Source organism: Venturia canescens, chromosome 2 (genome assembly GCF_019457755.1).
Source record: "Venturia canescens isolate UGA chromosome 2, ASM1945775v1, whole genome shotgun sequence".
NCBI lineage: Eukaryota > Metazoa > Arthropoda > Insecta > Hymenoptera > Ichneumonidae > Venturia > Venturia canescens.
The window spans coordinates 3,043,285-3,067,401 of record NC_057422.1 but is presented as its reverse complement, the minus strand read 5'-3'; the positions used below and the strand labels follow the sequence as shown (position 1 = coordinate 3,067,401).

Here is a 24,117-nt window from a genome sequence, read left to right as displayed (position 1 = left end):
AAATACCGTTGAAACCGACGAACGACAACGCGCAATATTACTTAACCGACCGACGCTCAGGCAAAGCCGGCGCGCTGCGCTCCCACATGTTTCCTAACCTGTCCCAAGTCCTAGTCCGTTGAACGAAAACATTGTGCAGTGCAGAACTCATTGATTTCGATTGGAATTATTCTTTTTACCGTCGATGTAATGCTTGAAAAAGTTGAGATAGAAAAAATTGTATAAATATCGAATTATGGCTTCATTATACAAGTACGTTTTAAAAAAATTCATATGACACAAATTATGCATCAACTAAAAATGAATTTCATGGTACCAATAAAACTGTTGACAGGTCCATTTATCCGGTCAAATATTTGAGGGATTATCTGGTAAGTCGGAAGTTTATAATCATCGAATTGTTTAAACTTATAAATTTTGTGTTCTAGATTGTAGGTATGAATTTTCGCATTGTTTTCTTAGACACAAAATATCAGGCCTGACGGTAGAGATTTTTTGACTTTTCGACCAATCAGCATCAATGTTTCTTCCATCACACATGCAGACAGTTCAGCTATATTTAAAATTGGCAATACAACTGTAGTCTGTGGAATCAAAGCTGTGAGTATTCGACATATCGACATGAGATTTTCATTACCATAAATTTTTAGTTTAAAATAAAATGTGTTACCAGGAATTGTCAGTCCCGAAGGCAGCAACACCGGATAAGGGATATGTTGTTCCGAATGTTAGTCTCAGCCCGATCTGCTCACCAAAATTCAGACCCGGACCACCCAGTGATCAAGCTCAAGAAACTTCACAACTTGTTTACAGTATTTTGAGAGATTCAGACATTCTAGATCTCTCCAGTCTTTGTATTTGCAAGGACAAGCTTGTTTGGGTTCTGTACTGCGATATGGAATGCATAGACTGCGATGGTTCAGTTATCGATGCATGCATCGGTGCTCTAATAGCTTCACTTGCTACTTGTAAGAATAATTTATCGGAGTTGCATACTTTATTATTTAATCCAAACAATTATCTCACGTCTGAAAAATTCTTTTTACAGTGACACTTCCCGAAGTGGCGTATAATCCTGAAACTGGTTCAACAATTGTTCACACCAGCAAAAGACACTCTGTTCCTATAAAAAGTTTAGTCACGAGTACGACATTTGCTGTATTTGATAAGTAAGTCTTCATCGTTTGTTCTTCTTCATCCAGCTGTTTTCATTTTCGAGAACTTCGACGTAGTGGATAGCTTTTCACGGCTTGGTATTCGATGAAACTATACGAAATAATTTGAGAACTTTTGCTGAAAAACTGAACATATCATCACATTTTTATTTCAGCGAGCTTCTTATCGCTGATCCAACAGAAGAAGAGGAAACTCAGTCCCTGACACACTTTACTATAGCAATGGATAAGGATGTCTTGTGCTGTGTCCATAAACCAGGTAATTGGAGATTTAATTTCCACAGTAGTACAATTCGTAAAAGCAGGCGCAGTCAAATTTTAGTTCCAACCTATTCATGAATAAATAATTCTAGCCTGTGAACAAGAGTTGCGGTACACGAAAATAATAAAAAAACGAAATGATAATGAAATTCTTCAATCATTAATGAAATTAAAAAACGAAAAATCTGATGAACGTTTGTCACAAAAAATAAGTTTGCTCAGTTGTTGGAAAAGCCTGTTTGCTAAATATGTTTCAATGTTCGATTACAGGTGGTGTGGCGATTTCAACAGATCTTTTTGTCAAGAGTTTGACAAGAGCCAAAAAGCGAGCAGAACGTGTCCGAGAATTGATTGATACAGCAATAACATCAAAATAACGATTTCTTATAATAAAAAATAAAGAATTTTGTATGGAAAATAAGAAACGAAGTTGTATAAATTATTTATGACAAAACTTATTTATTCAATACTTGGAGGACGCTTAAACATGGAAAATTGAACAAGTTTGATCTTAGAAGTTAAGAGGACAGACTTTGTTGCATTTGATTGTTAATAAATAATTGTTTTTGTTTCTTCAGGAACAGAGTTGCACGCAATGAGTTACGTCGATGCTTCAAAAGTATTTGACATCGTTAATCAGTCGATAGAATCTTACCATGAATTAATAGAGACAAGTTTTTTTCATGATTCGCAAAAACTCTTCTTGGGATATTTCACCATCTCCATCTCTGTCAGCTTCGTCTATCATTTCTTGAAGTTCCTCATCTGTCAAATTCTCACCTAATTCACGTGCCACTCTTTTCAAGTTTTTGAATGATATTTTTCCTGTGTCGTCGTCGTCGAACAAACGAAATGCCTTCAAAATTTCTTCTTTGGAATCTTTTTCAGACATTTTGACAGACATCACATTCAAGAATTCCTCAAAAGACAGTTTCCCAAGACCATCAGGATCAACGTCTGCGATTAACTTTTTTATTTCTTCCTTCTTAGGCTCAAATCCCAATGCTCTAATTGCTACTTTGAGCTCCTTTGTTGCTATCTTCCCAGTTCCATCAGGATCAAAAAGATCGAAAGCTTCTTTTATATCTGCTTTTTGTTCGTCTGATAATTCAAATTTAGGGGCAGCTTTTTTTCTAGCTCCTGTACTTGCTTGTTTTTTGGCAGTGGAGGCCTGCAAATGTGAAAAGTTCTGTTCAATCGATGTACATTGTGTCATAAGCAAAATGTAGAAGGTTGTAAGAGGTCAACAAGATTGCAAAGAAATTTTTTTTAAATGCCATTGCCTTTTTTTTGTTTCGTTTTGTCGAGAATCAAGATAATTTATAAAAGTACAAGAAATTTTTCAAATAATTCAGGTTGAATACATTCAGTAAATATTATCGGCAATGGATATGAACACCGAAATGATTTTCGTGACACTAGATGAAAAACGTTATATCTGTATTTACCATTTTTCATAAGACAGCTTTCTTTATTTTATAATTCGAAGGAACAGACTTCGGAATCGTGAATATGACTGATACTGTCAAAATAGAAACTAGTTTTTCCTGTATTTATCTGATATGTATACTTGCTTCCAAAATTATAAACGAGATACGTTCAACAGAAGTGTTGGTAACTTGAGCCAGCAATTAGTTTGATCGATATAACAAGTCCGAGTGTTTTTTGTCATGACAATTATTATGATGTTTCCCCATATCCCCATAGCATCCGCGCTAGTTTCGTATGTTCCAAAAAAAAAATGAAAATACAGTAAACACACGTTATTTTCGGTTTTAGTTCACTTGTTCATCACTGCAGGCGCGGTAAACTTAAGAAAGTAATAGGTCTGTTTACTCTGTTTGCGCCGGCTGAACTTTCTGCACTTTCATGAGTTACGCGTTCGTTTTACCGGATATGACGTCAGATGATGCTGTTCGTTCGCGCTAGAAGTGCAGCTACACTTTTTTTTACACTTTTTCTACACTTTCTGCACTCGGTTTGGACCGAGTGTAAAAAGTGCAGGTTCTATTTCCATGCACGCTATTGGCTGGAATAGATTGTGCAACATAACCTAAAATGCATTTGAATTTGTCAATCCAAAACTTATGTACAATTAAAACAGTTCAGTAATCTGCATGATCATCGTTACAGAAGTTTTTAATAACAATTACGACTATATTCGTTCCTGTTTAAATAAGATCCTGTATGTATTATGAGTACATATTCCCCATCATGAGGGAATCGTTAAACGCATAAATATATCTAGAGTCGCGGCAACGATACCCAATTATCGTGTTCGCGCGCTGCTTAGCTGCACTCGCTACACCCACCACTACATTCCCTAGTGCAGTAGTGCACTACTCTAGTGTCTTTTACACTCGCCGCGAGTGCAGAGTGGTGCAGCTAGCGCGAACAGACCTAATGACTACAGCCACAGAGTGGCGGCGACACATTCTCCAACATTTTCGTTTACTATATTTACGTTTTATAATCGAGCAAGTCAAACACGTTGTATCGAGTGGTGTTTCAACGCTTTTTGTATTCTATAACATTGAACCTTTATAGCAGGTAAGATTTTTCTTTCAGTTAGAATGCATACAGAATTTCCAATATAAACAATTTGTAATGTGTAAACGTCGAACAATTTCGGCTTTGGTACAGATTGAGGACCTAAAATTTTGACGCGTTATTATCGCGTCGATGAGTCGCATCATAACAACTCAATCACATTCCGGCTATTTTTTATTGTCGAGTCAGTATCAATGAAAATGAAATTCATGTTTTGAGAATATAATTAGTTGCTGGTAATTCAATCATCAAGCAAATATAGTAGCAAATTTTTCAGAAGTTATTACTCAATACCTAACGTACGAGAACGACTGAATATGCTGATTGTTTAACAATCCTATTTCCAATTACTCATAGGTAATCCGTGAGTATTTTCAAAGTGCTTCTTCGTTTCGATGAACAGTATATTACAAAGCCTATTAATTTTGTTATCTGGCAACCCCAAAGTCATTCCGTCAGGTTATGAATACAACTATTGTGGAAAAAAAGTTGGTGTTAAAAAAATATGACCAAAGGACTCCAAAATATTGATGTCACTTTGAACAAACATTGTTGCTCTCTTTGATTCTTCAAGGTATAAAATATTTTGTAAATATGATGCTTATTATAACAAGAAAAACTAATCATCCAAGTTCAATTTGATTATCAGGATAAATATCAGCTTCTTGCTTGTCAACATGAACAGTGTTAAATTGGAGGTTCAATGGTCTCCGATACATTTGAATAAATTTATAACATGGGGGACTGAAATATGCCTGTACGAAGTAGGCCAAATGAAAGACAGTGTTAGACCATCCTGTAAGTTTTTATGATTTTCATCCTCATTCTTTGTAACTTACAGTAACCAACGCAACGAAACAACCTTTTAATTATTTATGTCTATTTAGGTCAAAAAATCTCAGACTCCACATTTGCTCATCTCTTAGCAACAAACAGCAGTCATAACTATCTCAAGTGCATTGATATATATCCTCGACCGGAGCCTGATATATTACTCGCGGTTGGACAGGCTAATGGAAAAGTTGTTCTTACTACATTTGGACCCACAGCCTATGACTCTCAAGGATTAACTGGCAGAGAACTTGGTGACTATTTAATTTCTATTTTCATTCAATATTCATTTATTGATTTATATTTGATTTCACAATCTTATGATTATACTCAAAAGACTCTATTCAAATTTTATTAGCAAAATCTTTTTTTTTTTTTTTCAAGTCTTTTACGATAAGCATATTTTTTATTATTATTTTATCAGGTCTACTACTCCATCAATCAATTTAGAAAATATTAACCATTCATTCATTTTTTATTTGGAACTGAAGAATTTGATGAGTTGCACAAACAACTGTTTGATGCTATATTGATTATCACTTTGCTTGACTCGTAAAAAAATTTTTTTGGATCATTTAAAATATTCAAAAATAGATTTTCATCATGAGTGCTTTATTTATAAACTATTTTGTACTATGTCGATAGTTACTCAAAAAAAAATCTGCACTATACGTATCACAGAACGTGTTTCTATTGTAAAATAATTTTGTAGCACCGAAACATGCACGACAATGTAACGCAGTGGCCTGGAATCCGGTGGACCCGAATTTAATTGTGTCTGGTCTGGACAAATATCGCACCGATCATTCTGTTCTCTTGTGGGATATTCAAAGAACACCAATTGGATCTGACAGAGTTCATCATCATCCTAATGTTCAAACCGACACTATAAAACCAATAGCAGAAGCAGGAGTTTCTGAAACAACTCATTCGCTTGCTTGGTTTAACAATGAATCGCGATGTCTCGTTGCTGGAATAAACAACAAACAATTGAAAATCATTGATTTCAGAGGTACCGTTTTCATTGTCTGGATCCCAACATTTTGTCTGTCGGCAATTCATTATTCAATTTATTAACAATGAAAAACTTTATGATTCCGGTTAAAAGAAGACTGATCTTATAATGAAGTACATAAAATTGATCGTCAGCATAATTAAAAATAGCTTTTGACGCGATATTTCTTTTCAATCATCAGATTCCATAAAAGTGGTCAATGCAACACCCACAAAAGCTGTTTACAGTGTATCTGTGAATCCCCACAACGATTTCCATATAGTATCGCATGTGGAAAACCAAATAACAATTTGGGACACTCGATACTTTGAGAAACCTGTGCTGACGTTGCTTCAGGCAAGGCAAATCAGCAAAGTTCTGTGGTGTCCAACTCGTCACAATCTTTTGGGAACGTTGCAAAAGGATTCGGGTAAATAAAACTTCTGGCTTGATTTCACGTCTCCCAATTTATATAATATGTATTTTTGAACAATTATACTCCTAAAGTAACTTCATTTTGGACCCTTCCGCGAACATGAAATATCGGGAAGTTTGCCTTCGTTTATTCATTTTTTCGAATGATTATCCAGGTGCACTCCATCTCCATGATATTCAGCACTGCGGAGTCGGTGGTAGTGAGGAAATAGAACCTGGTGCACTGGAACGAACCGTAGCCCCGCCTTGGTCGAGTCCGACCAGTTTTTCATGGCATCCAAGTCACATTAACAGACTTTTGGCCATATCGCAACAAGGTATTATCTTCACTGTAAAAAATTCTTCGTATTTCTTCGCCAAGTGAATTAATTTCAATCAATGAAGATCCCACACAAATACCGAGATCTTGATAACAAATAATCGAATTCCATCTAGAAAATATTTTTTTTGCAACTTACCAAATTCATAAAATGAATTGTAAAATTCGCTGCACTCAATTATTCTCATCATGGTCAATAATTTATAGAATGAAATTTTCAAATAAATCAATTAAAACTACCGACGTTTTAGGTCTCACGGATTATACGGTGTACGAAAGAATAACGGTCAATTGGTCGACACGTTCGTATTTAGCTTGGAACCACGCATTGAAGTCGTTCAAATACGTTAGCAGTAGTGATAATATATACAAAGCATTCGACGATATTTCAGTACTGACGAAAAGTCGGGCGCTCTCCGAATACGGTTTGCTCGTAAGTCTTTGGATGTTTAGCTTTTGTCGAGAATTAAATCAAAAGGTGGTGTAATGAAAGATGGTTGATAATTCTCTTCCTCAGCCGGAATTAGCACAAAATGGTGAATTGGCAGAAAATGAGACACTAAAAAATTTGTGGCAGTGGTTGTATCTCAGCCGCTCGTTGGTAGAGGACGGTACGATACCAAGCACCGACAACAAACATCCGGGCGTGAGGTAAATACTCCACTCCTTTTCAACACATTTTTTTCCGTAATCGAATGTTTTTTGATATTCTTCAATGAAAATTCTTGGGTTTTCTAGAACCGTATTGAAGCTCGATGGTCAACAAAATGGCTTCATTAAAGCGGACCTCGTTCAACGTCCCTGGACCGATATCGGTTCGAATTATACCGCAAAAATGTACAGGTAACGTCGGACATTTCGATCGGTATCTCAAGAGCTTCCTGTTTGAATACCCTCGATAACTCAACGGTTTGTTCTAAGATTGTTCATTTTCTCCACCTCAGATCAGCTGACCGTGACAAAGCCCTTCAGCTTTGTGGGTGGAGGTTCGACAAAGAATCAAATGCGCTGTACAATAATTTGTTTCTTGAACGTTTGGAGAGAGAAGGAGCTTACGCTCGTGCCACCGCAATATCGGTATTCAATCTCTGTCTACGTCAAGCCATCGAGATTCTGAACCGAGGGGCCAGCAAAATGTCAATGTCTACGAATTTGAATATCGTCGCTATGGCACTCTCCGGATTTTCTGAGGATCGTAATAGCATGTGGCGGGAATTGTGCCTCAAATCGAGATCGCAACTTTCCGATCCGTATCTCAGATCGACTTTTGCTTTTTTAACTGCTGACAATGACTCATACGAAAGCGTACTTGTAAGTTTCTACAGAGTTTACGAGTCGAAGAAAATTAGCTTCATTTTTTGATAATTCCAGGGAATTTCGTTTTTCTATTGTTCATTTGCTATTCATTGAACGTTTTACACGTCCTTCCATTCTTCACGAATGAAATTCAATTGTGAATCAACCATTTGCGTCATGAAAATGTACGATTTTGATTTGCAGAACGAAAATGGTATGGCGGTTGAGGACAGAGTGGCATTTGCTCTCATGTTTTTGTCCGATAGCAAGTTGTGTGATTATTTGAAGAAGTTGACGCAAAAGTTGAGCGAGGAAGGAAATTTGGCAGGATTTTTATTAACAGGTGAGAATTCACATATTTTTCAATAGATCCCTACTATAATTTTTGCAATAATCTAAAAAATTCTTTATCCTCAGGAGCGAGCCTCGAAGGTATTCAACTGTTAAACCGGTATTTGGAAATTACTGGCGATGTACAGAGCTGCAGTTTAATTGCAATTCGAGCTTTATCTCCGAGATTACTTCAGGAGAATCAAGTCGAAGTTTGGATTGCAAGGTACTTCAATAAAATTGACAAATCATTCTCATTTGTCATTTTTTTCAGAAATTTTCATTCGTCATACAGTAGAAACATCGCAACGTAGAGCTCAAAATAAAGTAGTGTAATGAATGTGAGAATAATGAACCATGGAAATTGTTTTTTAGCCCTGGATACCTATAACTTCATTCGAACTTTGATCATTGTGACAGAATTCAACAAGCACTGATACTAACAACGTCCCATTGACTTTCCAGCTATAGAGGATTACTGGATGCTTGGAAAATGTGGAATCAACGAGCCCATTTTGACATAGTAATGAGATCGTCAACGAGTGAAAAACTATCTCAACAAGTTTCCATATCTTGTAACTTTTGTGGCAAAAGCATATCGGCTGTAATGCAAGGTTTGAGCAGAGCACGCGGACCGTTTGGTAGATTGGCAAGCACGTCGAACAAATTGAAAGTAAATATTGGCATAAAAAAATAGAAAACCTTTTATAAGGATGAATAAAAGAAACCAATAATTCACTTTTCGTTGCAGATGTCATCTTGCCCGAGCTGTCGAAAACCATTGCCACGGTGTGCTATTTGTTTGATGCACATGGGAACTGTAAGTGGCTTACAATTGACAAGCGGTAGTTCAAACCGAGGTGAAGACGATAGTAGACTGACGGAATTCAGCAATTGGTTCACCTGGTGTCAAACGTGTAGACACGGAGGTCACACGAATCACATAACCCACTGGTTTCGGTAATACAAAAAAAGCTCAGTTCAATTTTGTATAAAATAATTTTTTAAATCTCTCTAGTATGCGAGTATCGGTTACAGAATTATCAGAACTTTCTGAATGTTTGAAAAATTTGAAAAAGAAACTTTTACTTGACATGACAGATCTTTCGATAAAATTTCTCTTTACACTGAGTCAACATATGTTTTGCATCCACAGGCAACATTCCGAATGTCCAGTGACGTCATGCACCTGCCGATGTTTTTCATTGGATGCATCGTGTACAATAGGGCCCAGTATAATGTGAATGAATTGCAACAAATATGTACTAATAAATATTTTACAATATGGAATTGTTTATTTCGATTACTTTTTACATGATACAGTTAAGTTTACCTATATAGGATAACAGGATAAAAAAATATGAACGTAATTACTGATTTGGTCTGTTTGACGTTACAAAACATGTTGATTACTCTTAATATTTCTTCAACTTAGTACTAGATTTTTCAAAACGTTGTACTGTCAAAAAGATATGTACTAATTTTTAGTAACTCATTTCCTCCGGTGCACCAGCATCTAACTCCCATTTCGCACTGCCAAGCGCATGCTGAATTACAATCAAATTGTTGTAAAGTTTTGGATCTGCAAGTATTTTTATTATTAGTGCTTCAAAACAAAATGAGTGGAAATATTTTCATCAGTTTTATTTAGAAAGCAAACCTGATCAAATGACACTATGAAGCTTTTAGACTTAGATTTCAGTTGTGCTAATAATGATCTTGTATGTAGTTTCAAAATATTTCAATACAAATAAATTGGGGAAAAAAAATAACGCAATGATGATGCAATGATTTTATTGAAAATTACGTACCAAAATCTTTTGAATTCTCGGCAGGAAAATGTACATAATGTTCAGCTTGAATAGTGCCTCTGGACTTGACAATGCCCGAAACTTGGATTATCCCCTCTGGATTAACCTCCAAACGAGTTGGGAGTGTGGCATTGATTTTAACATTATCGAATGTTGTCAATTCAACACATTCACCAGTCGCATCTACCTTTGAATGAAAAAAAAAAAACAAATAGCAAGATCTTATAAATAAAAATCGACAAAAAACAGATTAAGCTAAAAATTCATCTTGTACTTTGGTTAAATTTCCAACGATGACAACTTGTTGACCCACAAAACGACCCATCATTTGACCCGAAATACGAGATTTTTCCTCTACCATGTTGAAAGAAACTGATGAGCAATCTCAAGAATATATTTGTGGCTTCGTAAACCTCACAATTCACAGTGTTTTTGGCTAAAACTGAACGGATATTTATTTTGAATCTTGAACAGTATACTTTTTACGTGAATCGACCCGGAGTTTTGGCGGTAAAATAATGCTTGGGAATATCCCTAGAATGCACCATGGTTGTTGCAGTCTTGCCAATCAAATTTGGAGTAGTAATGAGTGATGATGAAACAATGCAATAACTTTTTTATTGCTGACTATACTCGTGTTTGTTTTTTCTAAAACAAAAAAAATAAGACATGTTTTTTGTAGACCACACTGTAGTCGTGTCACTCGCGTGATATTCGAAGTGTCAAAGTCCCTGGCAGACAGACAGATTCAAGAATTGTAACGGAGGAGGTATACTTGACCCTCATAGGAATTACATATATTCTACAGAGCAACACATGATTTTTTACAAAAAAAAAAGACACTTGACAGTAGAAAGATAATAATAAAAGAATTGAAATTCGTCATCAAATGGCATTGTCAAGGACAACTTTCGAACGTTTTTTACGTTTGTACCTCGTAAGTTTGATAATTTATTTATATACTTGAACATTTCATGTGAGCAGATTTTGACATCAATCAAATGTATCAAAATTTTATCTGAATGAAATAAAAAAGTGCTTGTTAGTCAGAAGAAATACATATTGGCTTATCGCGTCAGAAAATTCTACATTTCAGCTCATTTGAATTATTGTTTGATATTCGATATTATTTGTTGTTGAAAAAACATTTGTTTAATTTGGTCAGTTGTCTGATCCCATTAAAATCTTATTATACCTGTCATAGTTTAAAAGAGTAAGGAATTTGTTATTGGAAAAATAAGTTTTTCCTCTTTTCTCTGAATTCTAGAATGCGGAAGGAAGGAGATCTCATTCGATACTGATAAGTAAAACTCTACTGAGTCCAGAGACAGTGCTAGCAACAAAAAATCGTGAATCATGTGTTAGGAAGTTGAAACTTTATCCAACTATGAAAGTTCACAAAGAAACAAGAATGGCTGCAGTACTAGTGCCGCTTTGCAGTTACAAAGGCGAGCTCGGTCTTCTTTATACTCTTAGATCAAGAAAATTGAGTTCAAACAAAGGACAAGTTTCATTCCCTGGTGGCATGAAGGACGACAATGACAAAAGTTTGGAAGTGACAGCACTCAGAGAAACATGGGAAGAACTGAGGATACCTGAGAGCCAAGTGGATGTTTGGTCTCAAACCAATATCATAAGTCGCAAAGATTTAAGCGTGCTGCCAATATTTGGTTACATTGGCCAAGTAGATCCTGAAAATTTGGCTATCAATCATGACGAAGTCGAAGAGGCATTTGTCATAAGCCTAGAAAATTTGTGCAATCCTGAACACTTTCGCTTCACACAATTTCGTAATGGTATGACACTGCCAGTTTACCTGGGAGGTAAACATCGTGTGTGGGGATTGACAGCAGCTATAACTCACATGATAATGAAAGCCTTGGTACCTGAAGTTTACAAAAACAAATTGGAAATTCTGCCGAAACTAGAGTCAACGAAGTGCTCTAATACAGCACAAAATCAGAAATCTATTTATGACTTCATAAGATAAATGCTCAATGTATAGCATTATATGCCTGTAACTATATATATCTCCATTAATATAAACCACTGTTTAATTTATACTCCTTTAAAATGACTGGTGTGTTCATTTGTCTTCCAAAGCTAATTGGAGCTTGTGAAAAATTTGGAGTTCCCGCTATAGCATGGTATTCTTCATCTCCCGGTAAAGAAGAAATGAATGGAGAACCAATCGGAAAAACCTTGAAAATTAAAAACACGTATTCGTTTGTTTGTAATTATTACCGCCAGGTAGAGTGCCAGTCGTCAGAGCCCTGATGATTGGTTGAGACATTTCTGAGTGGCCTTATCGATTGGTTCATTTCTCCACAATACGCGAATTAAAATCCTGGCGGGAAAAACGAAAAGTGCCCAATTCGAATTGACTTCGTTGAAGTATTTATTTCCCTCAAAAATGGTTCCAGCTAATCAACATTTTCCTTCGAAATGAAAAACATTGATTTCACATTTTGTTTTCAGGTTTCTTCAACCTGAGAGCACACTTAGAGGGTTGAATTGAATAAATTTTGCTAAAAACAAAATGATTGAGAATAGTTTAATGAAAATTTGACTCTTGAAGTTTCATTATTGCGAAAGACTTCAATTTTGTGGTACTGACTCATGAATACAAAAAGTACATTTTTTATCGTTGAAATCTGTTAGTTTTCCCCACGTGTTTCATCATCTTTGATCGAGTTCTTCGATACATTGTAATTAAAGTTTGTAAATAGAAATGATTTCTTTGTCACAAATTCTGTATTAATCAAGCAGAAAAAAAATAGATTTACAGTAATTTATAGATAAATTATTTAGCTTGTGCATCTGCAGCACATGGCTGCGATGATTTAGTTTCTATGACAAGTGGCCGAGTACTGTACAGGTTCCCTATAGTTACTTGTCTTCGAATCATTGCTAAGTTCTCTACTCCATAATTATAAGATTGTTCGATGCTTGCAGCATCTTGAAGTGATTTGTTTCCTCTGAATTCGTCTCTCACTTTTCGTAGCGCATACATCCTGAAAAAAGAACGTACGTGAACCAAAATTCGAAAATTCTAAACATTCGAGCTCTTATTTTGTTCCTACATAAAGTTATTGAATGTCACGAGTTGCATTTTGTAGGTTAGAACACATTGGTATAGTAAATACTGGCCATTCCAGTCGTATGAAGAACCAAAGGGTTCTTTCCTTGTTAATTGTGTTAAAGCGTAACTAAAAGGACACTAGTACCGGCTATACCGAAAACCGTCATTAACTATTGCGTTCTGAAGGTTTTTTAGCGGGCACTTTTCACTATTGAAATGTGTTTTTTCATCCGGAACTAATTTGGTTGAGTTCTGATTCAAGGAAACGTAAAGATTTTTAAATTACAGTTCTATCGAAAGACAAGAGTTTTGTGCCTAGACTCCATCGAGCCGAAGGTGGAAGAATATATCCAAAGTTCTTTAAGATTTATATTTATACATGGAAAAGAATTTACAAATGAAAAGCGTGGTTCACCTGTAATTGTAGGAATGCCATTTTTTACTTTCTCGAATTAAATTCCGATAAAGAGCCAAAACAGCACCGCGTCCGATCGCCATAATATCGACCGTTTCCACTTTTATTGTTTACAAAAACGACAAGCATGGAGTTACGAAGATAAATTCACGAATGTGCTTCACGAGAATAATTTCTTGCGCTCGATTTTATAAACTCAGCCTCCTCCACAGATTCAACAGAAGAATAAACGCGAGGTGGATAAGATTAATTCTGTATTTTCAACTTCAACCTCCACTTTTGTTCCTGCAACACTGCGTGCGAAAAGTTAGGAAATGTGATAAATGGATCAATCTCCTGTGTGTTATCTACAACTGATAAAAAAGGTATATAACGCGAACGTGACTATGATGAAACAGCTGACAACAAATCGAAAGGATTCATCGTGAACACAACGGTTTTGCGTGGGATAGCGATCGCAGTACGACTTATCATTTTGCGTAACAGCACTTCGTGAATAGAGTGAATATTTGACGACTGTAATTATTTCAAGTAGTATACAAGGAAAGAGAAATACGCGTCAAGTGTATAGAATTATTCGTAGTTAATTATCGTGTTCCCTGCCCCATTCGAAGATTCCGAAATGGCCGAACTCATTGCGATACCGCTTAAAAAGCCGTCTGACGTTGACGTTATAAAACCACTGACAAACGTTATTAAATCTACTTATAATTCGGCTACTAATCAAAAAGATTACACCGAGGCGATAAACGACTTCAGCAAATTACGAAACAACGCTTTGTGGCGAGCCTTTGAAAAATACGAGAGCTCCTTAGAGGTTATTTACAGGTATGACTCACTTTTTAAATTAATCCGTTGCGTCCATCGTATTCGTGTAATGATCGTGACACATTGTCCGATGATATTGGTACTCGAAATGTGTATCACCATCGATCATATCGTTTTTGGCTGGACAATCAATAAATACGCTCTGCCAGTTTTTTAAACTCCTTCAATTAGTCCAAAAATTTTTTCTGGAATTTTCTCGAAATAATTTTTTTCTCATAATAAATCTTGAATATGAACAAATTCTTGTCAATTTATTCAAATTCTTATAGTATCAGCAAGGGCAATGATTATGTGTCAAAAAAACAGAAAATCTGTGAAAAACCAACTCATCCTGTCTTGCGATGTATACATAATTATAATCATGGAAATAAAACTTTTATCATTTTGTGATGTCTTGAAAAACCTTTCCCTGTGAATAAAACTGAAGCAAATTTCTTCTGATTCTACCAAATGATCCTGAATGTACTTAAATTCCATTTTGACTAAGGAATTTACAGAATAATGAATATTATTGTTGAAAAGTTTCTTTCGTTCTTTTTTAATCAAACTATTATTTCATTCAACAATATATTTATAAAAATAGCCCTTTGCAATCTGTTCTGCCGTTTCATTCATATTCATCCGAATGATTTTTTTTACAGTTATTATGACCAGTTGTGTGCTCTAGAAGCCAAAATACCAGCTCATGAGCTTCAGATACCATTCAAATGGAAAGATGCATTTGATCGTACAATTTTTGGTGGCAAACTAAGTTTGAGTGAGTAAATATCAATATAAAGGTTTTTGAGGAAAGTCGATAGAGTACTTATTTTTTTATGTTTACCATCAATTCATCACTGATAACGCATCTACACATCTTTATTGAAGCAATCAGCACCTTGGCTTATGAAAAGTTGTGTGTCCTCTTCAACATTGCGGCTCTTCAAAGTGCCGTTGCGTCTATTCAGTCACTCGAGAGCGATGAAGGCTTGAGGCTAGCTGCGAAATTGTTTCAGGTTTGGAGAAAAAATATTGCTCAGATTTGTCAATCGGTTAAAATACTTTAAGAAACAACGTGTTTTTGTACGTCTGGGAAAATAAGAAATCACTTATTTTCAGTCACAGTAACAGTTGTTTTTTTTGCAAAAAGGATTTCAATGAACAATAAATATAAATTTTGGTATATTTCATTGTTGCAATATTCAATGTCTTTGTATTGTAAATGATTTAAGATTTTCACAAAATTCATTTATCCAACTTGAAAATCACTGTTCCTTTCTTTGTCTCAGCAATCGGCAGGAATCTTCAATTATCTGAAAGCTAACGTAATGTTAGCAATACAGCAGGAGCCAACTCCTGACATGAGCCCTGATACTCTCGGTGCTCTCTCATCTCTGATGCTGGCTCAAGCTCAAGAGATATTCGTGCACAAAGCCATTCACGATTCGATGAAGGAAGGAATCATCGCTAAGTTGGCTGCCCAAACGGAGGAACTCTATGCTGATACTATGAAACAGTTTCAGAAAGAAATTTTCCGTTCGTTCTGGGACAAGGAATGGGTCCCGCTGGTATGACAGTGTTAACATTTTTATATTCTTCCTTATTATTTGACTGGTATTGCAACATTTGCATTTTCGAAATTTAATCATCCAATTTTTAGATCGCAGGAAAGCAAGCCGGCTACCGAGCGATGGCTGAATTCTATCAAAGTTTAATCTGCAAAAACACTAAAGTCATTGGCGAAGAAATCGCCAGACTTGAGGTAAAATTTCATTGTTTCTTTTCTACCATTCCTTCATCAGGATTCCTGCTCTCCTTCTTACGGTTATTATTTCTATCATTGTCACAAGATAATGCACATTGTAACAAAACTTATCAACTTGTTCTTGACCAACTGCTCATCAGAGAAAAAAAACTAAGAAAGAAGTAATAGTAAGAACCTTTATAGCACGCTGTCGAGCTTTTCAAAGCTGCACAACAACGATCCAACAAGCCTTCATTGTTCCAAGAATACGCGAATAGAGCTCAGAGGAATTTGACCGAAGTGAAAAAAGACAATGATTTCATTTATAACGAAAGGATTCCGGACATCAAAAGTTTGAATCCAATTGGAAAAGCGAGTTTGGCTAAGCTGATACCGCCAGCACAACCCATGAGCGCAAATTTCAAAGGTATAAATTTCACTCTTCATTTTTTTTTTCCAAAGATTGCCTCTTTTTTTTCAAGGACTTCATAGTTTCCGAGATGTCTTCACCTTTCCCTTTGCTCCCATAGATTTGTTCGAGGATTTGCTCCCAGTGATGGTTCACCAAGCTCTTTCTTCCTACGAAGTACGTAAAAACGAGCTCGTCAATTCGGAAATATCAAAACTGCGAGAAATGACACAAGTTTTAAACAGCGTATTGGCCAGTCTGAATTTACCGGCAGCGATCGAAGATATGAGTGGTACCGAATTGCCACAATCTTTGCTCGAGAAAGCAGCGAGCGTGAGGATCGCCGGTGGCATAAAAGCGCTCGAAACTGCGATGAACGAATTGCCCGATTTACTTCAACGCAACAAAGATATTTTGGACGAGGTATACGAATGAAATTCACAATTAACGGTTTTATCGAAATTCATAAAAATTTGCTATGAGCTAGAACTCACTTAATTCATCATGGAATACAATATTTCTCATTACCTGGATTTTTTTACAGTCGGAAAGAATGCTTCAAGAAGAGCGCGATTCCGATAATCAATTGCGAGAGCAATTTAAAGAACGGTGGAATAGAATTGCCAGCAAAGAGCTGACAGCACAATTTTCGATGAATGCCCAGAAATATCGTGAGATAATCAACAATGCTGTGGCTGCGGATAAGGTATAATAAAAATAATAAATTCATGAATATTGAACCGGGAAATCTCTGTTCATTTGATTCATGAAGAAATTTATTCGACCATATGATTTCCCATTTTGCAGGTGGTCCGTGAGAAATTTGAATCTCATAGAGAAGGAATGGAAATTCTTAGTATGGACGAAAGTCGATTGAATTCCGCTGTGCCTACCGGATCAGCTGTTCAAGAAAGTCAATCGGTAATCCGTTTGCGACAACTTATGGAAAGTGTAAGTATAAATTTTACACCAGTCCAAATTTATTTTCCGTCTTCATCAAATTTGGAAAAGAATTTACGATTTTTTGTCCTTTTTTTAGGTGGAAACTCTCAAGGCTGAACGAGACGTCATAGAAAGCGAATTGAAGTCCGCGACGATTGACATGAAAACGACATTTTTGTCAGCTCTCGCCCAAGACGGCGCAATCGACGAGCCCAACTTGTCCGTTGAGAATATTGGCAAGTGCTACGGTGCCTTGAGCAATCAAGTTCGGGACAGTCTTGCTCGGCAAGAAACTTTGATCAATGATATTCAGGTATTTAAAAAATTTGTCACATTCCGAAAAATCTCCATTCTTTATATCAATAATGTGAAAAACAACTTTTTGAAACGAAAAACCCCAAATTTGTTCGATCCTTATATCTTTAATATTTTTTTCGCAGAACGCTCACGCTGCTTTTACCCGCGAACAATCGGGATCTGGCAGTACGCGGGAAACTATGCTGTGCAAGTTGGCCGCAGCATACGATGCTTTCAAAGAATTGAAGAATAATTTGCACGAGGGAGCCAAATTTTACAACGATTTGACGCAATTGCTCGTTGTCTTCCAGAATAAAATATCAGATTTTTGTTTTGCTCGAAAAACCGAGAAGGAGGAATTGATGAAGGACTTGACAACGAATTTAAGTCATGCGGGCCCGGCTACAACACCGAGTATCCCGGCTCATCACAGTGGTGAGTTATCTGGAGCTGGTATTCACACGAACATCTGAAAAATTTGTTCAATTCTTTGAATATTTCATATTGAAATCGAACAGGACCCAGTGGCATAAATCCGACGCATGAAAGTGCTCCGTCCTTACCGTATCCAACGACTTATCAAGGCGGTATGCCAATTCCATACGGTGCAACTCCCGCCACTCCGTATCCAACTTACGTTCCTCCGCCGATGCCAGCGACCTACAATCCTTACGCAACAATGCCGTACCCGACTCAAGGTGACTATTTTACTAAACAAAATTTATCAAATCTTTTTGCGAAAATTCAATTTGCTTTGCTGACATGAGAATGCTGATATTTGCCCAAAATGTTAATAATTTCAGGTCAGCAATACCAATATCAATACCAAGGTCCGCAACAACCGCCTTACAACGCTTTTGCAACGCTTCCTCGTTACACGGGACAAGGTCCGCCACCACCGTCTAATCCTCACTCGTTCTTCTAAATCGTATATGTTATTATTGTAGAAAGTAAGTATTTGAGAAAAAATCGAACTGGCAACTGATCGAGTAAACGCCGACTGATTTTTCAACGCCACGAAGAAAGTACGTCACAAAATATTTGATTTTCAGCCTACCGGCATTTGTAAATTATTTTAAAAATGCTTTCTTTTTCCGAGCACTAAAAACGGGATCTTTGAGAGCATTATTATTTCCCACGGCCGATACTTCGCCGATGAATTTTACATTCCCCGTCGAAGTGTATATTTTTTACGATAAAATAATACGATACGCGAGGTCTCTGTAATAATTGAATCCAATGTTGAGTCCTTGAAAGAAAAGCTTTATAATGAATTCATCAATCGATGGCCTTTCGAATCGAGTGAGATTATCATTTTCGAATATAATTGTTATACCGATTCTAATAACGCTGCTAAAATCATGTATAAAACTATTTTTAATGGACTATGAGAATTATGATTAAATAACGCTTCGAGAGTCCCTGAGACTTTTGTAGTCCAACCGTATTATTGAAAACTGTTATTATTACTTACATTGATAGCGCTAAAGAGCAACTTTTAACACATTTGTATATTTTTTTGCACTAACGACAAATCGATGATATTGGGATGATGGGTTATTTAACAGCAATGCAGTAATTGTGGATAATTCCTCTTCAGATATTGCTTTTGTCTATTGGACAAATAAATAAATAAATATATTGTATATGACACGCTCAACGCGGTGTTTATTTTCTCTGTTTAACGTGCTTCGTACATTTTCGATGTAACAAATCATTACTACGACGTAACGAAGGATCATACAACTGTTAAAACCACATGCGTCTGTCAGAAAATTTGAATTTTAGTCCTGGCTGATAATTTAATAGATTTCTAATAAAGAATTTCTTGCTAGCGCGATGTGTGGTGTCAAGTGTGACATGGTGAGAATTCAAAAGATTTACGACGCTGAAGTTTGCAACGTTGGAGTCCAACGAAATGAACGAAAAAAACGTTTTTAATTAACCAATTTTTTATTTCACGAATCGTTGGTGCAGCTTGAAAAACTACGAATCGCAAATTTGGCAGGGAACAAAATAGAATTACTGGAATTATTAGAGGGTTTTATTCGATCATTTGGTTGGACTCCAACGTTGGAAACTTCAGCGTCATAAAAGATTTTCGTATTATATCAATTTCAATTTACCAAATGAGGGCCTTTTCCCCCTATTTTATCCAATTTCGTCAAATTTTTATATAATCTAGGCTTCTCCAGTTGATGTACGAATATGTTGAGCTATGAAAACGGTTGTGCTTTTCCCAAGCACATCGTGTTTTTGATTTATCCTTAGAAAAACTAAATACCTGACCATTCAACCGCAGAATAGAATTTTATGAGTGATTTTGTTCGAGTTCTAAAGAAAAAATGTCAAAAGGAAACAGGGAAATGCGCATCGTTGTGTTAATCGTCAACAGGAAGTCATTCTAACGTGATGAACAACAACGAATATTGCTTATCGCCAGCTTCGTTTAGTCTTTGGAGTGTCGGCTACTTGAACTCGAGCTGCGAGAGCGACGTTTGAACTTAGCTTGAACCGACAAGACTTCTCCAGATTTTTCGAGCGTTTTCTCTTTGTTTTTTTCATTGCGGGGTTCACTACAACGTGTTTCATTATTGCTCGCTTTTCTATTATCATTCGAACGCCTTTCCCGGTGCTTGGACGTTTCCCGAGTCGATTTATCGTGCCTCGGAGAGTCTCGTCTCGGCGAATAATTCCGACGATTTCTGCGATCCCGACTGCGCCGACGACTGCTGTCACGATCTCTAGATCTCCGACGATCTCGTGATCTCGATCGTCCACGTCTCCTGCCACGATCTCTCGAATCACGTCGATTACTGTTCCATCGGTCTCCGTGTGCTCTGTTCGAATCCCGATTGGGCGATCTTCGGCTATCCTTGCGTTTTGTCTCCAATCGGTCCTGAGCATTAGTGCCGTTTCTTCCAACGCTTTTTTGTTCGTTTTGCCGATCCTGGGCCCCGCCGCCATCGCCCCCTGCGTTCATCAACGCTGACTGATTGTTTTCTCTTCGTAAAACCTCCTCTGGTATTCGATCAACGTTGTTACTCGCACCATCTCCCGCTTGGCCAGCCTCGTTCGGATCCTCCACGAATCTTCGCTTCCTTTCCGGTTCACGCTCGTAGCTTTTGATATCATCGTCCCTTTTCAAACGCTCTTTTTCAATTTTCTGTAAAACAAGCTCATATGAATTGCACTGGTTTTAAAATTCCTCTCTTTCGCTCATTCAAATTTAAGCAGTCGCAATGAATTGAAACTTGAGTCGATGCAACGAAACTTACAAAAAAGAAAACGAATTGCAATCATTTCATTAGGGCACAATGAAGTTTTATCTTATTCTCTGATCAGCGATAAGATAACAGTGACGTTGCTTACTTGAAATTCGTGGAGTTTGATTGTACGATTTTGCGCCTGTTTCCAATGAGGAGGGGTCATGCTCCTTGAACGGCTTCGCGACGGCGTGTGATATCTCTGTGAATTATTGAATTTAATAGAAAAATATTCTTTTTTAAAGAAGCTCCATTGACAGGACAAGAGGTAACGAAATGTACTAACAAAAACGCCGCGTCCTTTGAAAACTCTTCCAGCTTTCCTGTGACTCCGTAAACGGTCTCTGCCGTAATGGTGAGTTCTGAATTCCTTTTGATTAGCATTGTTAGTAGGTCCAGCACGATACAAGAATTTATTTGCAGGAACTTCAGGAATTTCATCAGGATCGATTTTTGTAACGGAAACGAGAGGATGAACTTTCGCGTCCTCCTCGTCGGCGGAATCTTGAATTTCACCGTCTTCCGATCGACTCTTTTTTTTGCTGCGTAGAGGAAAACGTGGGTTGACAACAATGCGTTTCCAAGCAAATATTTTCACTATCTTTCAACGATTCTCTTACCTTCGCTTGTTTTTCTTTTTCTTTCCCTTACCGGAATAAGAGTCAGACTCTGAACCCGAAGAACTTACTTCCTTGGGTTCTCGTTTTTTAGCTGAAACAATATTTATATTTTTCACCTCCATTGAGAATATTATTCGCCGCTTCAAATTTCATTTTCACCTTTATTCTTCACTTTCAACACGAGCTCTCCACAGTTGACGACCTTGGCGTCTTGTAATGGTCGCGACATACGATCTACCGGAAGTCCCTCAATATGCGACACGACTTCTTGCCCGGAAACAACCTCGCCGAAAACCACATGCACACTGTCGAAAAATAAGATAATAAGAATTCATTAGTCTCAATCTTCAAATGCAAAAGAATGAAGAAAAAAATTTCATTGATATTGAGTATTTTTTGAACTCACTTGTCGAGATGAGGCGCCGGTTGCGTTGTACTACAACAACAAAACATTATTAAGGGGATGAGTGACGGAGTGAAAGAGCCAGCTTTCATTGGTCATTGTGTTGTAGTAGCGATGTGCAGAGACCCCTCCCTTGCGACTACACAGAAATAGTGCTAAGTTATTTATTCCTCGAGATTGATTTGAGTTTTTTTGGTTTTTTTTTGTTTGTTCAACAGAAATCTTCAAGTCCTATTGCAGTGGAACATCCAAATAAAGTTGTCTAGAAATAAATTGCTCTGGAGTTTTACCGGAATTCAGAATTTTAACAAAATTTTTCCCTGCGATTATTCTGTGAAAAATAAATAATGTATAAACGTGATTATGAAATGTGTTACTTTTATGAACTCAGACCGTATGAGGATCGAATCTTGGTTCGCTGGTCCACTGCTTTAGGGGGAAATCATATTATTTTAAACGTTAGCACTATCTTTGCTACATTCCTGAAAACAATTCAAAGATGTTTAACACTTTGCACATTTATGCTCAGCACTAATGTGTAATGTGTTCCATCGCTATGTCTCTGGTTTACATTTTATGCTGAAAATATATCTGTGTAAAGTATTCATCTTTAATCAATGTAGAGCGCTAAGATTTTTCAATGCTTAATAAATGCTATTACCAAAAGATCAACACTTGTATTAGGGTTTCAGGTTGAATAGACAGTTGCACTTACATGAAGAACTGTGAACCGTTAGTGTCTTTGCCACGGTTGGCCATGGACAATAAAAATGGTTTGCCATGTTTAACGTTGAAGTTCTCATCTGAAAAAGATCAGAAACTCAGTTTGTTCCATTTTTTTATCTGTACAAAACGAAATTGGGGAATACTCCAAAATTGTTGTCCTCATAAATATTTGCGGTAACACGTTTGGTGGATGCTTAATGGTAGATACAGATCAATTTTTATCCAAATTCTTGATATAAATAACCATACAGAGAATATTCAGAATCATGAAGACTCCAAAGAAATATTGAGCTCAGATTTGGAGTTGATATATTTTTTTCTCTACAGTGGATTTATTAATTTCAAGTCTTAAAATGAGTGGTGTCATAGCTCCACTCTCGTTTATAGTAAAATGTAGTTTTTTTATTTGTAAGTATTCCGTACCAGGAAATGTGCCACCATAAATTGATTCTCCTCCAGTACCATTGCCGACTGAAAAATCGCCACCCTGTATCATAAAATCTTTGACAACTCTGTGAAAAACGATTCCTTTGTAGTGCAATGGTTTTCCTGTTGTTTTTCCCAATCCTTTTTCACCGGTGCAGAGAGCGCGGAAATTTTCACAAGTTTCCGGACATACATCGGCGTAGAGCTCGAATATGATACGACCCATCGGCAAACCACCGACTTCAATGTCGAAAAAGACCCGTGGATTGACCTGAGCCATGGTCGAAAACTTTCGACTACTTTTGATCCTGGAACGGGATATCGAGCTCGGAAAAAAAGTTTCAAATTTTGGGTGTTCACTAAAACTTACTTGAAGAAACACAAACTCGAGAATTCTGTAAAGTTAGACAAAAAAAAATGAAATGCCGAATCAGAGCAAACGATAACACAACGCAAATAGTATATAGTAACGCTCTCGTTGTTTATCGGATTTTAATCAATTAGTACTAACCCGTTACCAAGGCGCAGGTGGCGCGGTTTTAATCGAGAGCTGCGGGGCTTCGTTAAATGGTGTATTACTAAAGATTGTCGGAAAATATAACGCCAAACAGAGGTTAAACGGCCATATATGTACGAGCATTCACGTTCGCGCTGGATTACTGATTTTGTGTGTAAGTGCGGCGGGGGAAAAAAAATGTACCGACCGTGTGGTACCGACCTCGTGAAACTAAAATAATGGCGGTGCTATAGCTGCTAAGCAAATCATAATAAATTTACTAGACTATATAATAATAACATCTCTCAAAGTTTGTAAAATAATAATCTGCTAAAGCTTTTGGTAATGTCAAAAATTTTTTTATTGTGCATCAACTAAGATGTGGTTAAAAAAAAATCACTGAAAGAAGAAATAAATTGCTGCAATAAGCTGCCTGCCTGATCATGGGAGTGCACGTTCCAGTATATAATTTCAGTTCAATT

General features: G+C 36.8%; 7 protein-coding genes across 10 annotated transcripts; 4 read left to right on the top strand and 3 right to left on the bottom strand.

Moving 5' to 3' along the window:
• Nucleotides 1-89: 89 nt before the first annotated feature.
• LOC122406828 (exosome complex component RRP43-like) lies at nt 90-1,878 on the top strand. Its single transcript, XM_043412585.1, has 7 exons — nt 90-252; nt 335-371; nt 463-600; nt 674-968; nt 1,049-1,169; nt 1,331-1,434; nt 1,707-1,878. Exons 1-7 carry the CDS (start codon nt 236-238, stop codon nt 1,811-1,813), a joined length of 819 nt encoding a protein of 272 aa, XP_043268520.1. The 5' UTR covers nt 90-235; the 3' UTR covers nt 1,814-1,878.
• On the bottom strand, nt 1,879-3,266 carry LOC122406832 (caltractin). The gene is made up of 2 exons (XM_043412593.1): nt 2,885-3,266; nt 1,879-2,607 (listed from the first exon to the last, which is right to left on the bottom strand). The coding sequence occupies exons 1-2, from the start codon at nt 2,885-2,887 to the stop codon at nt 2,098-2,100; spliced, it is 513 nt and encodes a 170-aa protein (XP_043268528.1). The 5' UTR covers nt 2,888-3,266; the 3' UTR covers nt 1,879-2,097.
• A 385-nt stretch (nt 3,267-3,651) lies between these two features.
• Nucleotides 3,652-9,481, top strand: mio (GATOR complex protein mio). Of its 2 annotated transcripts, XM_043412561.1 has the most exons (17): nt 3,652-3,986; nt 4,344-4,350; nt 4,434-4,560; nt 4,636-4,784; nt 4,874-5,071; nt 5,530-5,829; nt 6,014-6,241; nt 6,402-6,563; nt 6,817-6,998; nt 7,083-7,216; nt 7,304-7,408; nt 7,510-7,876; nt 8,066-8,204; nt 8,279-8,417; nt 8,657-8,864; nt 8,943-9,151; nt 9,348-9,481. In XM_043412561.1, exons 4-17 carry the CDS (start codon nt 4,664-4,666, stop codon nt 9,433-9,435), a joined length of 2,580 nt encoding a protein of 859 aa, XP_043268496.1. In that variant the 5' UTR covers nt 3,652-3,986; nt 4,344-4,350; nt 4,434-4,560; nt 4,636-4,663; the 3' UTR covers nt 9,436-9,481. The 2 variants fall into 2 exon arrangements, with proteins under 2 accessions (XP_043268496.1, XP_043268495.1); XM_043412560.1 differs by lacking the exons at nt 4,344-4,350; nt 4,434-4,560.
• Nucleotides 9,465-10,509, bottom strand: LOC122406833 (uncharacterized). Its single transcript, XM_043412594.1, has 3 exons — nt 10,277-10,509; nt 10,003-10,189; nt 9,465-9,773 (listed from the first exon to the last, which is right to left on the bottom strand). Exons 1-3 carry the CDS (start codon nt 10,361-10,363, stop codon nt 9,676-9,678), a joined length of 372 nt encoding a protein of 123 aa, XP_043268529.1. The 5' UTR covers nt 10,364-10,509; the 3' UTR covers nt 9,465-9,675.
• Nucleotides 10,510-10,644: 135 nt separating this feature from the next.
• On the top strand, nt 10,645-12,063 carry LOC122406829 (nucleoside diphosphate-linked moiety X motif 8). The gene is made up of 2 exons (XM_043412587.1): nt 10,645-10,939; nt 11,270-12,063. The coding sequence occupies exons 1-2, from the start codon at nt 10,892-10,894 to the stop codon at nt 11,990-11,992; spliced, it is 771 nt and encodes a 256-aa protein (XP_043268522.1). The 5' UTR covers nt 10,645-10,891; the 3' UTR covers nt 11,993-12,063.
• Nucleotides 12,064-13,924: 1,861 nt separating this feature from the next.
• On the top strand, nt 13,925-19,358 carry ALiX (programmed cell death 6-interacting protein-like protein AliX). The gene is made up of 13 exons (XM_043412563.1): nt 13,925-14,327; nt 14,969-15,084; nt 15,195-15,322; nt 15,596-15,874; nt 15,967-16,068; nt 16,255-16,477; nt 16,581-16,882; nt 17,004-17,165; nt 17,267-17,410; nt 17,499-17,714; nt 17,842-18,133; nt 18,217-18,396; nt 18,502-19,358. The coding sequence occupies exons 1-13, from the start codon at nt 14,122-14,124 to the stop codon at nt 18,621-18,623; spliced, it is 2,472 nt and encodes an 823-aa protein (XP_043268498.1). The 5' UTR covers nt 13,925-14,121; the 3' UTR covers nt 18,624-19,358.
• Moca-cyp (nuclear cyclophilin protein Moca-cyp) lies at nt 19,338-23,819 on the bottom strand. 3 transcript variants are annotated; one of them, XM_043412572.1, is made up of 10 exons: nt 23,651-23,786; nt 23,510-23,534; nt 23,137-23,447; nt 22,703-22,790; nt 21,991-22,020; nt 21,744-21,889; nt 21,585-21,675; nt 21,251-21,506; nt 21,071-21,166; nt 19,338-20,864 (listed from the first exon to the last, which is right to left on the bottom strand). In XM_043412572.1, exons 3-10 carry the CDS (start codon nt 23,417-23,419, stop codon nt 20,148-20,150), a joined length of 1,707 nt encoding a protein of 568 aa, XP_043268507.1. In that variant the 5' UTR covers nt 23,420-23,447; nt 23,510-23,534; nt 23,651-23,786; the 3' UTR covers nt 19,338-20,147. The 3 variants fall into 3 exon arrangements, with proteins under 3 accessions (XP_043268507.1, XP_043268508.1, XP_043268506.1); XM_043412573.1 differs by lacking the exon at nt 23,510-23,534 and having other exon boundaries at nt 23,651-23,819; XM_043412571.1 differs by lacking the exon at nt 23,651-23,786 and having other exon boundaries at nt 23,510-23,640.
• Between the last annotated feature and the right edge of the window lie 298 nt (nt 23,820-24,117).

Excerpts from the sequence above, each read along its gene's own strand:
- LOC122406828 (XM_043412585.1), top strand. Across the intron at positions 601-673 it reads TAGTCTGTGGAATCAAAGCT|GAATTGTCAGTCCCGAAGGC; the intron begins GTGAGTATTCGA and ends ATGTGTTACCAG. Across the intron at positions 969-1,048 it reads AATAGCTTCACTTGCTACTT|TGACACTTCCCGAAGTGGCG; the intron begins GTAAGAATAATT and ends TTCTTTTTACAG.
- LOC122406833 (XM_043412594.1), bottom strand. The coding sequence starts at position 10,363 with ATGGTAGAGGAAAAATCTCGTATTTCGGGTCAAATGATGGGTCGTTTT. Across the intron at positions 10,190-10,276 it reads TCGTTGGAAATTTAACCAAA|GTAGATGCGACTGGTGAATG; the intron begins GTACAAGATGAA and ends TTTCATTCAAAG. Across the intron at positions 9,774-10,002 it reads CGAGAATTCAAAAGATTTTG|ATCCAAAACTTTACAACAAT; the intron begins GTACGTAATTTT and ends AAATACTTGCAG.
- ALiX (XM_043412563.1), top strand. The coding sequence starts at position 14,122 with ATGGCCGAACTCATTGCGATACCGCTTAAAAAGCCGTCTGACGTTGAC. Across the intron at positions 16,069-16,254 it reads AAGAAATCGCCAGACTTGAG|CACGCTGTCGAGCTTTTCAA; the intron begins GTAAAATTTCAT and ends GAACCTTTATAG. Across the intron at positions 16,883-17,003 it reads ACAAAGATATTTTGGACGAG|TCGGAAAGAATGCTTCAAGA; the intron begins GTATACGAATGA and ends ATTTTTTTACAG.
- mio (XM_043412560.1), top strand. The coding sequence starts at position 4,664 with ATGAACAGTGTTAAATTGGAGGTTCAATGGTCTCCGATACATTTGAAT. Across the intron at positions 5,830-6,013 it reads GAAAATCATTGATTTCAGAG|ATTCCATAAAAGTGGTCAAT; the intron begins GTACCGTTTTCA and ends TTCAATCATCAG. Across the intron at positions 7,409-7,509 it reads TATACCGCAAAAATGTACAG|ATCAGCTGACCGTGACAAAG; the intron begins GTAACGTCGGAC and ends TCTCCACCTCAG.
- Moca-cyp (XM_043412573.1), bottom strand. The coding sequence starts at position 23,419 with ATGGCTCAGGTCAATCCACGGGTCTTTTTCGACATTGAAGTCGGTGGT. Across the intron at positions 22,021-22,702 it reads AACGGTTCACAGTTCTTCAT|TACAACGCAACCGGCGCCTC; the intron begins GTAAGTGCAACT and ends TTGTTGTTGTAG. Across the intron at positions 21,507-21,584 it reads AAAAAGAAAAACAAGCGAAG|CAAAAAAAAGAGTCGATCGG; the intron begins GTAAGAGAATCG and ends TCCTCTACGCAG.
- LOC122406829 (XM_043412587.1), top strand. The coding sequence starts at position 10,892 with ATGGCATTGTCAAGGACAACTTTCGAACGTTTTTTACGTTTGTACCTC. Across the intron at positions 10,940-11,269 it reads GTTTTTTACGTTTGTACCTC|AATGCGGAAGGAAGGAGATC; the intron begins GTAAGTTTGATA and ends TCTGAATTCTAG.